We start from the raw sequence: 13896 nt of genomic DNA on the forward strand, positions 1-13896 counted from the left end.
GCAGCAAGACTCAACTAGCAAAAGTGAGGCATACACACACAACCACATAATGTTGCAAAGAAGATCGTTCTTAGCTTACTCACGGGGAGCTGCAGGCCCTGCGAAATCCCGCGATGATCCAGAAGTTTTCCCCAGCACCCTCTCAGGGGAGCGACGGTTCAAAAGTCCTGAAAAACATAGTTTTGAAAATGTTTCGCCCTCATAGAGGGGACTCACCAATCGCTCCTAGCGGCGCGTCAAACCAGCCTTTTCTTTTTTTATTAAGCTAGTATCCGCCCGCCGCCCTGAGGGGGGCACTTCAACAAACAAACCAGGCGGGCCGTCAGAATCTTACATTTCCTGCTCATCATAGGCCCACCGGCCTGATGTAAAAGCGCCCGGGGAAAAGTCAGAGGAAGGGAAAAACAGCATTCATCTCCGCGCCCTCGGGGGCGGAGTCTGCTGCCTATGCTGTCGGTTGCCAGCCCCGGCTTCCCTCCTCTTCCGGTTGCGGGTGTCCCGCCCCCTCAGCGCCCCGCTCCTCCGCGGCGGGGGCGCTCGAGAGGCAACGCTGGCTCGCTGCTCCTGTCTCCAGCCCTCAGACTGAGACGGGAGAGGGACACCCGACCGCCTGGGCGCTGTCCCGGACCTCCGCGGTATACATGTCCTAAATGCCGCCGAGCGCGCCCTCGCCTCTCTGAACTTTCCCACCACCGCTTCTACGGAGGTGCCGAAAAGCTCAGAGGGCGATACTGGGGCATCAAGGAGAAAGATTCTTTCTTTCCCCCCGATGTCCGCCAGGTTGAGCCACAGATGTCTCTCCGTGGCCACCATCGCCGCCATCGAGCGACCGATGGCGAAAGCAGTTTGCTTGGTGGCCCGGAGAGACAGATCCGTGGCCCGGCGCAGCTCGGCTACCGCCTCAGGGGTTAGTCCCACCCCCTGATCGAGGTCCCCCAGCAGGTCTGCCTGGTAAGCCTGTAACACTGCCATCGTGTGTAAGGCTGCCCCGGCATGACCCGCCGACATGTATGCCCTGCCGTTCAAGCGCGCGGTCGTCCTGAGAGGTTCAGACGGCAGGGTGGGAGTCCTTAATGTCGATAGCTGCCCGGAGGCGAGGTAGTTCGCAAACGCCTCGTCTACGGGCGGCAACGCCACATATCCAGCCTCGGGCAATCCCTCGACATCAGCGAAATTAGCCCGCTGATGTCGATGGATACGGGCTGAATAAGGTTTCTTCCATCCTTTCGCGATCTCTTGGTGGAGATCAGGAAAGAATGGAAGACTCCCGGGAGCTGGTTGGTCACGGGCGGGGAGATAACGGTCGTCCAACCTACTCGGACGCACGTCATCTCTCCTAACGCGCTGCCAGGGCAGCTGCAGTCTACCTGCAGCACGCTCCATGACCTCCAACAGCTCCCCATACATGGGACAGGATGGTTGAGAAGCCTCAGCCTCAGGCGCTTCATTCGCCTCCTCAACCATCCTCTGCTCAAATTGAAAAGCAGCAGACGAGGGGGAGGAACTCAAATCCTGCTCCTCCTCCGAGGTCTGCCCCTCGCGATCTGGCTCGTTGTCTGCCAACACTACACCGGTCTCCAGACGACGAGCCAGATCCAGCTGGGAACCCCAGGTCTGAAGCCGCCGCTCAGCCTCAGCACGAGCGGGGCCGTTCCCAGCTGCTGAGCTCTCTCCCCTCGAGAAGAGAGCCAGACGAGAGCGGAGCGTTCTCATGGGAAAACGCTCGCAGTTCGCACAGGATGCTCCCTCGAGAACATCCCGTGCGTGCTCTTCCCCCAGGCAGTATACACAAAGTGTGTGCGTGTCATCAGGTGTAAGGTACCTGGTACAGGGATCCACACACTTGCGGAAGTGGCGCTGCTTCTTGGCACACTTCATTCCTTGTTGACGCTTTTCTTCAAATGCGATAACAGGCAAAAACAGTCACTGAAGACGAAGAGATACTGTCATGTTGGCAAGGCGCCCTTATATACTTCCTGGTCGCACCTTGATGACATCATAGGCTGTCGCCGGTCAATAGGATTGACGTTTTGGTATTGTGATTTCAGGCACCTGTCACGCCGGAGGCGTTCCCCGTAGCGTCAAGCTGACGCAGCGCGAGTTCCCTTTCGAAAGGGAACTTCCTAACAGTCATATTTGACTCAGCATTTCTGTGCAGTTAAACCAGAGGCTGGCAGCTTTTTATTAATGTCAGATTAATGGTTCAGTTATGGGAAAACTCGAGACCCCTCAACTACAGTCAAATTCTCATTAATTTCAGACCACTCAGAGACAGATTAATTGGTTGCCCTATTTGCATGGCCCAGTGAAATAACCCTGCAGACTTATGATTAACTTCCTGCTTCTGGACAAAAACCACAGCAAAGTGTTTGACCTGCTGTTGCGGTCAGCCTCTGTTAGATAACTGTTTTCAGTTTTGTTTTGTTTTTGGTTGGCAGTTGACGGTCACCTTGGAATTCTGCGCTCACACTTTCTACAGGAAATATAAAAATCTTTTTTTTTTATCTACACAATCAACAAAAAGTTTTCATATTGTCAGTCTTTTGACTTTCACCATAAAATCTAGTAAACATTGCCATGTAAAGTGTCCCACCACAGTTTGCTTTGTTCATTTAAAACTCTGAATATCTTTCAGATGTCATTGTCACAACCACCAGTGATCTCCACCAGAGGGCACTCCTTTGCTATCTGATCATGAACTTAATTTCCCATAACCCATCACCTGGACTCATTATGCTTGATTACCTCCAGATGTGTGTCATTATCTTGTAAACTCTGTCCATTTAAGCCCTGTGTTTTCATTCACTTTTTGCAAAGTCTTGTTAGTGTTACACTGCATTTATGTGCTCTCTTTTGTTGTCCTGTGTTATGGTTCACATGTTTTGCCTGGTTTCCTGGAATTCCTTAATTTCCCTGTCTACCTGTGTTTTGGACTTTGTTGATATTTCGGATTATTTGCACTGTGGTTCTGATCTTTCGCCTATCATTTGGATTACAATTGTGGATTTGCCCTAATAAAGCTGCATTTGGATCTTCAACCTGTCTGTCAGAGCAGAAGCAGTGATTTGTTTCTTCTAAGAAATGCTGTTTTGTAAAAGCATGAACACTTGCCAGCACAACTTAGTTTCCTGGTGGACTGATAAGCCACCTCGACTCGTGGAAGTTGCATAAAGCCAGTCAGTCAGATTGGTTTTGGCAGTTTCACTCCATTCTTGCCGTAGAGCGCTGGAGAGTGATGACATACATATTTTTGTAGGGCAACCCATAAATCAGCATCACTGTAGCTCCCTTGACAAAATCCCAAATGGATTTTTCCATTGGCTTTTGGATTATTTCAGAAAATAAGCTCTATGACCAAAACATGTTTCTTACACATTGTGTTCATTATATATATATATATATATTAGGGCTGTCAATAGATTAATCGCACACTTATCATGAAATTAATCATACGCCATTTATCTCATTAAACACATTAATTTTGTCATAATTTGCTATATCCAAAGTAAATAATCAGATTGTCAGATTGAAGGGTGATTCTCACAAAACGTCTCGGGTTACGACTGTAACCCCTGTTCCCCGAGAAGGGAACGAGACACTGCGTCGTCGAGTGACGACACTCTGGGAACGCCCCCAGCATAGCGCGTCTGAAGCATGAATGAAATCAAGTCAATCTGATTGGTGCTGCGTCATGACGTAGTAGATGACGCCATACCCGGAAGATACAAAGGGACGCTGATACATACACACAACAGCTTATTTGCGATGAAGCGAGCGCTCTGCCCGTGATAGGTGTGGCGACGAGACGCAGTGTCTCGTTCCCTTCTCGGGGAACAGGGGTTACAGTCGTAACCCGAGACGTTCCCCTTCGAGGGAACTCGCACTGCGTTGTCGAGTGACGACACTCTGGGAACGTAAATACCCACTATGCCACACAAAATCACACCCGTCCTAGTGTGAAGCTGGGAACCAGGCACTTAGGACGCGAGCACTCTGGCAAAAGGCGTCGCCGGGAGATGCAGACTGTAAAATCTTATGAAGGTGTGCGGGGTGGCCCACCCGGCTGCCTCGCAAACCTTTTGAAGTGAGATGCCAGAAAGGAGAGCCACCGAGGAGGCCATGCCCCTGGTGGAATAAGCCCTCACGGCCATAGGTGAAAGCAAGTTGCGCACCTTATAAGCCGCGGCTATAGCCTGGACAATCCAATTACTGATTGTCTGTGTAGATGCAGGCAGCTCTTTCTTGGGTGAGCCAAAGCACACCAACAACTGGTCTGACTTTTTCCACTGGGAAGACCTCTCCAGAAAAATTCTTAAGGCTCTGACAGGGCAGATCAGGTGAAGTCTTCCCTCTTCCGCCATCAGGTGGGGAGGAGGATGAAAAGCCTGAAGAACCAAAGACCGTGCCACATGAGATGGCACCCTGGGTACATAGCCCGGTCTAAGGTGTAAGATGGCCTTAATTCCGCCGGGGGCAAACTCCAGGCAGGTTGGCATAACAGCCAAGGCCTGGAGATCCCCCACTCTCTTGAGAGAGGTAATAGCAAGGAGAAAGGCCACCTTAAGGGTCAGGTTCTTCGCCTCAGCCGACTCCCGTGGCTCGAAGGGGGCCTCGGCCAACCCCTCGAGTACCACGGCCAGGTCCCAGGTTGGGACTCTGGATCAAGCTGCAGGCCTCATCCTCCGAGCCCCACGGAGGAACTGTACAACCAGATGGTGCTTCCCCAAGGGTCCATCACCTACAGGTTCGTGGAAAGCCCCAATGGCAGCCACATACACCTTCAGGGTGGACGGGGTAAGACCGGCGGAGAAACGATCTTGGAGGAACTCCAGCACTGAAGCCACTGGGCAGTTAACTGGGTCCACCTCACGCTCTCTACACCAAGTGGAGAACACATTCCACTTAAGGCTGTACAGTCTCTTGGTGGAAGGAGCCCTGGAGCTGAGTAGGGTCTCGACCACATCTGCCTACAGGCCAGCCTCTAGGTACCGAGCCCCCTCAGGGGCCAGACCCAGAGGTTCCATAACTCCGGCCGGGGGTGAAATATTGTGCCCCCTGCCTGCGAGAGCAGATCCCTCCTCCCTGCCATGGAGGGCCGTTTAGCAGTGCTACGATGTCCGAGAACCATACTTGGGCCGGCCAGCAGGGTGCCACTAGAAGTAGGCGGATCCCCTCCCGGCGGACCCACTCCAGAACGTCTGCATCATGGCTGAGAGAAAACCACAGTGGACAGTCTCTCGAGGCGCAGATGGGTCTACTTCCACTGGGCAGAATCTCTCGCACATGGCCTCCACCACCTCTGGGTGGTGTCGCCACTTCCCGGGCCTCAGCCCTTGCCTCGACAGGACGTCTGCTCCCTGGTTTTGGTCCCCGGGGACGTATATCGCTCTGAGAGACGACAGTTTCCCCTGGGACCACGGGAGGATCTGGTGTGCCAGTCTGCAAAGAGGGCACGACCTCAAACCCCCCTGACCATTCAGATACGCGACAACTGAAGTGTTGTCTGAACATATAAAGACATGGTGGCCGCGGAGGTCTGGGACAAAAAGCTCCTCAGAGCCTTGTAGACTGCCAGCATTTCCAGGCAGTTGATGTGCCAGGAAGAATGCCGGGTCTCCCACAGACCTCTCGCAAAGCGGCCGTCCATGACCACGTCCCAACCAGTGAGGGAGGCATCAGTTGAAACGGTTTTCCGGCAACATGAATAATAATAATAATACATTTTATTTGTACTGCACTTTACATTTGGAACAAATCTCAAAGTGCTACAGTTAAGATCATTTAAGAAGGATAAAATACTAATAGATTGAATGGTTAAAAGTCATAAGTTCTCCTAAAAAGAAATGTTTTTAGTCCTTTTTTAAAAGTCTCAGTAGTTTGAGGTGCCCTCAGATGGTCGGGGAGGGCATTCCAAATCCGAGGAGCGGCAGAACAGAAAGCCCGATCACCCATAGTGCTGAGCTTTGTCTTGGGGAGAAGGAGGCGGTTTGAGTTTGTTGATCGAGTTGTAGTTGAAGGTGTGAGTAGTTCTTTCAGATAGGGGGGGGCATTTCCATAGATGCACTGGTGGGTTAGAAGGGAGACCTTATAGTAAATCCTGGCGGTAACAGGAAGCCAGTGAAGTGAATGGAGAATGGGTGTGATGTGATCGTATTTTCGAACTCTCATCAGGATCCTAGCAGCACTATTTATACTATTATACATGATGCTCCCAGCACTTGCCCCCGGGACAGGAACCAAGGTCTCTTCCATGTGACGAGGGAACGAAGGCATCTGCGCGTTACCCTGATCATACAGAATGGTTTTCCCCTCGAGGAAAACCCCCCTGGTTCCCAGCCATCACTGTAGGGGTCTCGTGCAGCAGGCCAAGAGATATTCTGTTGGACGCAGCTGCCATAAGTCCCAGCAGTCCTAACTGCTACACAGTGATGCTGCGGCCTAGCGTCATTTTGGAGACCATCGATGGTATGGACTCGATACGCGCGGGGGACAATTGTGCCCACAACGTAGAGAATCCCATACGGCTTCCAGGAACATGGTTCTCTGAGAAGGCGTCAACACGCTACTGCGTGTAGAGTCTCAACCCCAAGCACTGAGAGCAGCCAAGGACGACATCTCAGTGCTGAACTGCTGCTACTCGCGAGGGAAAAAAGCCAGGCCGAATGGAGGAACCCTATAATGATACGCTTCGCCCCCGAAAGCGAACCTCAGGAATTCCCCGTGACACAGAAGGATGGATACATGGAAGCAGGTCTTGCTAGAGGCGGTTGGTGCAGCGCACGTGCGTGGAGAAACGATGTGGCCCGAAGTGTACTAGACGGCGGGAGCACAGCATCGATTCCCAAAAGCTCCACAGGGCAGGCGAGCTCGATCGCTCCTACCTGGGAGAGGGGGCTGGCCAGCAGGGGCCTCATCTAAGGGAGCAGCTCGACAGGGCCGCAACACTAGGGCGGACACTGCGATTAGAAATTGCCTGAAACTGATGTGTCCCGCAGGCCATAAGGCGGCGAGAACGACATCAACTTCTGGAGGGCTCCAAGGAGGAGCAGCCTCACCAGGCATGGAAGCAGTCCCCTCAGGAACTGCCCATAGATGAACATCCAGACAAGTCAAACATGCTTGGGCGACAGACTGATAAAAAGTATCTAACTTATCAAAGTCAGATAAAATGACACTCAATTCCTCCGAATGAAATGCCATCATAATCACCCAACCCGTGCAACCTGGTTTGAATGATAGGCTGAGTAAAAAATACTTCTAACTCCTTGCATCAGACACTCACTGTACGTTTCCGGTACGTCACCATAATTGCGCTCTTCAGAAACAATCGCAGAATACGACAGAGCTTGTGTTTTAAAGCAAAGCACACTGGAATTCACTAAACAATTAACTAAAAACGCAATGTGAGTCTCTATTCGCTCTGATGTAGCCTAATCAGCCTGGCCTTCTTTACATGATTTTGGTTACTGGATCACTGAACACTTCCCCCGAGTTTAACGGCTTAAAATGGCCTGATAACAAACAGAAGCAGAATTGAGTTAAAGAGTTAGAATGGACATTTGCTCAGTGTGATTGTGATAAACTCCCGACTTCTAACATCATCTAACCGCGTCAAAAAAATTATGCTGCTCACGTACTTCTGTAATTTATTTGCGTTAATTGCGTTAAATTATTTTAACACATTCAGGACTTTAAATTAATCGCATGTGTTAACGTTGATAGCCCTAATATATATATATATATATATATATATATATATATATTTTTTTTTTTATTTTTTTTTTTTATTAATTTTAAAGCCTAAATAAAATTGCCAGAAGTAAAAAGCTAAACATAGGCTATAAACGAGCTACATATGGTAGCATGACTTCAACATCAGCATCATTAAGCTTCCAACAACTCTCTCAGTCTTTATTTAAAAAACACATTTTCCTTGAAAGTTTGAGGTAGAATAGTTTGCAAGAACTCAATTATAAACACAATAGGCTGTAAAAGTTTATTAGTTTACTTGTTCATCATGATTATGTTTAATGTCCCCTCTACACAGACTACTACAGTACATGATGACTATAATGTCACCACATCATCTGACCAAATCTCTTTAGTTTTGTTTGCCACAAGAAATGTGCTTTCACAAATTTGCGATAGCCAGGAAAACTAATTTTAAAAAGTCAAGGGCCTAGAGTCTAACTAAAGCAAACACTAATCACCATAATGGTGACTTCAAACTAAACTATTATTTTCAATAAAACATCAACATCTAAACCTCAGTTAATTCTTAATAAAAGCTTCTATAGATGTATCACAGAAATACAGTCAAACTGGTTAGTTTAATAATTTGTAATGGCTGGAAGTGAGTTGTAGTTCTTGTGTTTCTGCTCGTCTCTTAAATTTTTTCTTTTCTTGTTTCTCTTTCCTTCAGTGATTATGCTTGTTAACATCAGGTGTGCATTAGTAATCATCACTTAATTAATCACTTAATTGTCTCATTAACTTCAACACTGCTTGAGGCCTCGCACACACAGAGTATCATCGTATTGATGTTTCGTCCAGATGGATCCGGTATTTTGGGAGCCTGAAACTGCTATTTTTTTCAAACCGCGTCCAAGAGTGGATAAATCTGAAAATGACACTCTTAGCATTTTCGTGTTTACAGCCAATCCGTATATTTTGTGAAATGACAATGTCATCACCCCACGTCTCACACATGCTCCAAGTCTCCTTCTCAATTTTTTGTGTATTTCTGTGACAGAATTACAGCGCCACATACTGGTCTGGCATGTATACTACATCGTTTTGAGTCTGTTTCAGTGGTTTCGTGTGTACGCAGATATTTCTTGAGACAAGGGGAAAAAAAGATTGGATAGGGAAAGCTCTAGCTTTCGTGTGGATGTGGCCTGATGTGGAGGGGTGTTAATTTAACTTTAAAAGGTGATATTACTGATGCATTTTATGTCATAGAATAAAATATGAGAATATCTTGTGCGTGTGTTCACCACTTATTTAAGGTCATATTTTTAGTTTCAGGTTTTGGCCTGCAACAGTAAGTCATCCCTGCAACACTCTAGAGTAGCGCACAGTTTGCATCAGACGCTCCATGAATGATTTTGTTAGTCCAGTTGTAAATTATTTCTCTCTTTTCCATGTATATGCAGGATCCCAGAAGCAAGCACAAGTTTAAGATCCACACCTACGGCAGTCCCACCTTCTGTGACCACTGCGGATCACTGCTGTACGGACTCCTCCACCAGGGGATGAAATGTGACAGTGAGTATCAACCTCCCATCATGCCCAGGGTGGCCCTTTTGCACTCACGCAAGATCATCTTCATTTAACAAAATCTAGATGAAACCTGTATAGAAATAAAACAAAAAGAACTGGCCTCAGATCAGAGTGAAAGGGCAGCTCCTGCCCCAGGCCTACAAAATTCATTTGTTTCTGCTTTTCTTGTCCATAATGAGGTCAAATGTGGTTAGATCTAGAGATGCCTCCTTAATTTCTACCAGAACATTCCTGTTCCTCTCGGGCACTCTGGCTCTAGTTGGAATGCTATCACAAATTTCAGTAAGAACATATTTAAGTGAGATTTATGTGGGAATATCAGCATGTTTGTAATTACTTTTATGCAATCTGCCCCTCCACACCTCTCTGAGACGACGCACCACAGCGAATTTCTGTTTACACATTTCCACAACAGCCTCAGCATGGGCTTCAGTCACACACACACACACACACACACACACACACACACACACACACACACACACACACACACACACACACACACACACACACACACACACACACACACACACACACACACACACACACACACACACACACACACACACACACACACAGATAGATACATCCACAACAGCCTCAGTCACACACACTTTCTCTGCCAAAAACCATTCTGATGCACTTTTCCAACTGAAGCCCCCTGTAAAAAATTGCTGTCGCCTGCTGGCGTTTCATCAGTGGAGTTTGTCTCAATAATTTTTTTTTTTTTTTTTTAAACAACTTGACATTAACTAGTTCTATAGATTTGATACTACAAATGGAAAGTGTCTGAGAATCAAGCCAGGATGCTGGGACTGCACATATGCACACATTCTTACAAATATTTCGGTAACACTTTACAATAAGGTTTCATTTGTTAACATTAGTTAACATGAACTAATAATGAACTGCACTTATAAAGCATTTATTTATCTTTGTTAATGTTAATTTCAACATTTACTAATGCATTATTCAAATCTTTTTAAAATTAGTTAATGCACTGTGAACATACCATGAACAGCTGTATTTTATTAACTAACATTAAAGGTCCCATGGCATGAAATTTTCATTTTATGAGGTTTTTCAACATTAATATGAGTTCCCCTAGCCTGAATATTGTCCCCAAGTGGATAGAAATGCTGATCGGTGTAAACCCGAGTTCTGGCTGTCTTTCTCTGCCTTTGAGAAAATGACAGGCCAGACGAGCCAATCCTGAAGTCTCCTGGTTTGACGTCCAAGCAGGAACGGTTACCTCCCTTTCCTCCGCCCAGAGAATCTGGCACGCCCATGCAAACGCTCGGGAGATCATTGTGTGAATTGAGTGAATGCTGGCAGTTTCTCAGTGTTTGGATGTACAAATGAAAACAGAAGTCTTTTTTCAGTTCCTTCTGATCTGTGATCAGTGATTTCTTATGTGTAGCTAATTATTTATTATTCGTGCACACACTGCGGCTTCTCTCTCTCCGGACAGAACGGTGTTTTCGTGTTTTCTATCTTGTGAGTCAGTGTTTTTGTACGTCCTCGTCGCGTTTATCTGTTCTAAAATGTGCATACAGTCGTTTCTGCTCAACATCAGCAGAGTAACATCTTTAGAGATAAACCTTACACACGCCGAAGCACGGGCTGCACTGACGGGTCGGCCTCCAACATCACCCCCAGTCCTGCATCTGGCCCACAGCGGAGGCACCAAATGCGGCGCGAGATTAAGCAGAAGGGGGGTAAGCGTGAGGGTATCTGGGCTAGGCTAGCCAGCTATTCCCACAATAAACTGGATTACATTCGATTACTGCTGTTGTGTCTTTGTTTGCGCTGTGTACTCAATGCGTGTCACTGACGCTTTCCATATGATAGGAACATATCTAAAAATAATGGTATTATCAACACTTACTCATAACTGGTTCATCTCGACAGCTGTAATGGTACTTTGCATGTGTTACAAAGTTGGTAATAATGATGAAGACGGACTCGGCGTGACTGGGACTCGTGTTTATTCAGAACTCAGATACAAACAAAATAAACTCGCGCTGACTGACAGCGCTCTCATAACTCAGTAGTTACTATAAATAACTTTGTTAGCAATCGCTGAGCTCAGTCTCTGGTACATTAGTGATGTCCGGTTCGCGAACGATCTTTCTTTTGAACCGGTTCTTTTTAGTGAACCGAATCAGTTCACCAAATCGGACTGAATCGTTCTAAACGGTTCGTGTCTCCAGTCCGCGCTGATCCATAATTTACTAAAGTTACTAACTTTCTGACATGAGAGACAGCCCCTCCGTCTAGAAATAGACTAATAACCTGAAGTATATGCTAGTAACTACAACAGTTCACCCTGAACTGAGACATGCTGACAGAACTGATGTGAAGTGAACTCAGGTCCATCCGTCTCTCTGGCAGCAGCTCGTGCCTCGTAGACCTCGTTAAACCACGCCCCCTCCGCTCATATGAAATGCAAAGATGTCAGCCAATCACAACAGTGGGCGTTTTTACTGAAGTCTCACAGCAGACACGCCTCTTGTAACAGGGCATTCAGCCACAGGGCAAACAGCAGTATAGAAAAAATGCCTTTTATTTCTAAATTATGACATTTTATGATGTAAAAATCATACTAACAATATAAGTACACCTCAGGAAACATTATAAAATAATAGAAAAATGCCATGCCATGGGACCTTTAACAAAGATTAACTAATGATGAAAAGAGGTGTTGTTCATGGTTAGTTCATGTTAACTAATGCATTAACTAATGTTAACTAATACAATCTTATTGCAAAGTGTTACCAATATTTCCTTGAAAAAGTAACATTTTAGTGACAACCAACCTTCAATGGCTCTGGTTTGTGGTCCATGTACAGCAGTGTTGCTGTTTTCCCGCAGAAACTTTTACATGATTCCGGTTACACTTAATTTTTACCTCTCGGAACGCGATTTTTACCCCCTGGAATGCGATTTTACCCCGGAACACAATTTTTATCCCTCAGAATTTTTTTTTTACTCCTCTGGATGATATTTTTTACCCTACAGAATGTGATTTTTTACGCTCTGAACACTATTTTTACCCCTCGGAACGTGATTTTTACCTCTATAAAAATCACAAATATGATTTTGTCAGGCAAACCTGGTAATTCTGATGTTCAGCTTCAGTCATTTTTATCAAGTCCACAAAAGGAAAAGCAGCAAAAAGAAACTTCATCATATATCGCATTGGCTATTGTGGATATAGACCACTTTTCACAATTTAATCGATTCTCAGTTGACAAAATCAATCAATACATACACTGACTGTCTTGTTCTGTTGAATAGATAAAATAGTAAAAGGGGTTGTGAACGTTATTTCATGTTTACTTTTCTATGTTTAATCCTGAAGCGTTTACAGATGTTTCTCCCTCTTGTTCTCAGCCTGTGACATGAACGTTCATAAGCAGTGTGTGATGAACGTGCCAAGTCTATGTGGGACCGACCACACCGAGCGTAGAGGAAGAATCTTCCTCAAGATCGATGTCAGTGGAGACAGACTCCACGTCACAGGTCAGCACCCCACATGCACTGGGAATATCCCAGAATAGCAATTATTATTGAGGATTTAAAAACATGGTCTTGCATCATCTTAAAAGGTTTTATTTATAAATATTAAAGGGCTATTCAATTTTTTTTAAATACATTAAAGTCAGCATTAAGTGAAAATACACCCTATCTATTTGATAAATGCATGTTGTATCTTATAGTTAACAATTCATCAGTGCATGTTTCATTTTTTTACAAGTTGTATTGACCTCGTAATGTTCAATCAAAATGTCATAACTGGACTTTTTGGTGAAATTGACAGGGTCTGATATGTATATGGCCGAAAAGTAAGATGAATTTCTGATGCTTGTAATGTAAATCAATCTAATGTATAATAATATAATATATTTAAATGCTTAGTTTTATGATCAAACTCTGTAGTTTTTATTGTGGGGATCAAAACATATAATCTAATGCAATACAATGACGATTGAGAGATACAGTAAGCTTTAGGACTAAGCTCCTGGAGGTCCACTGCCCTGTATAGTTCAGCTCCAACTCTAATGAAACACACCTGATCCAGTTAATCAAGTTTCTCAGGATTGCTAGATACTTCCAGGCTGGTGTGTTAAAGCTAGTTGAGACAGTGGACAGTGGCCCTCCAGGAGCTGAGTTTGAAACCATTGCTTTATAAGGTTAAGAAGCATCACAAAATTATATTTATTCGAGTGGTTCTTGTCATTTTAATGCTTCTACATTATTAGTATAATTCAGATATGTTGCTATTTTTATCTGTTTGCGTGCTCCTTGCAAATTCACATTAGTCTTATTACTCAGATTTCATAATGCTTTGATGTTGTTTTTCCACAAAATGCCAGTTAGCATTAAGCTATCATGGCAGGTCATGTGTTGAGGGTTGAATGGGTTTAGAGATTGAGCGTGTATGTGTGTGTGTCTGTGGAGGGCTCTGGGTCGCAGCAGGACACAGGCAGGCAGCAGGTATGAGGGGGCTTAAGTGCCAGATGCCTGGCCTGATGCCCGGCTGTTGTGATGATGGGGCTTTATATGGGGGGAGGGACATATATGCCAGCCTGTGGCTGCTCAGAAACTCTT

General features: G+C 45.7%; 1 protein-coding gene across 2 annotated transcripts in view; it reads left to right on the forward strand.

Moving 5' to 3' along the window:
- Positions 1-13896, forward strand: part of prkcab (protein kinase C, alpha, b) — a 247903-nt gene that overhangs the window by 153043 nt on the left and 80964 nt on the right. For both annotated transcript variants that reach the window (XM_079815861.1, XM_079815862.1), the window contains exons 4-5: positions 9156-9267; positions 12679-12807. In XM_079815861.1, the coding sequence (XP_079671987.1) occupies positions 9156-9267; positions 12679-12807 (241 nt within the window). The remainder of the gene's footprint in view (positions 1-9155; positions 9268-12678; positions 12808-13896) is intronic.

This window comes from Gobio gobio (assembly GCF_949357685.1).
Source record: "Gobio gobio genome assembly, chromosome: 1".
Taxonomy (NCBI): Eukaryota; Metazoa; Chordata; class Actinopteri; order Cypriniformes; family Gobionidae; genus Gobio; species Gobio gobio.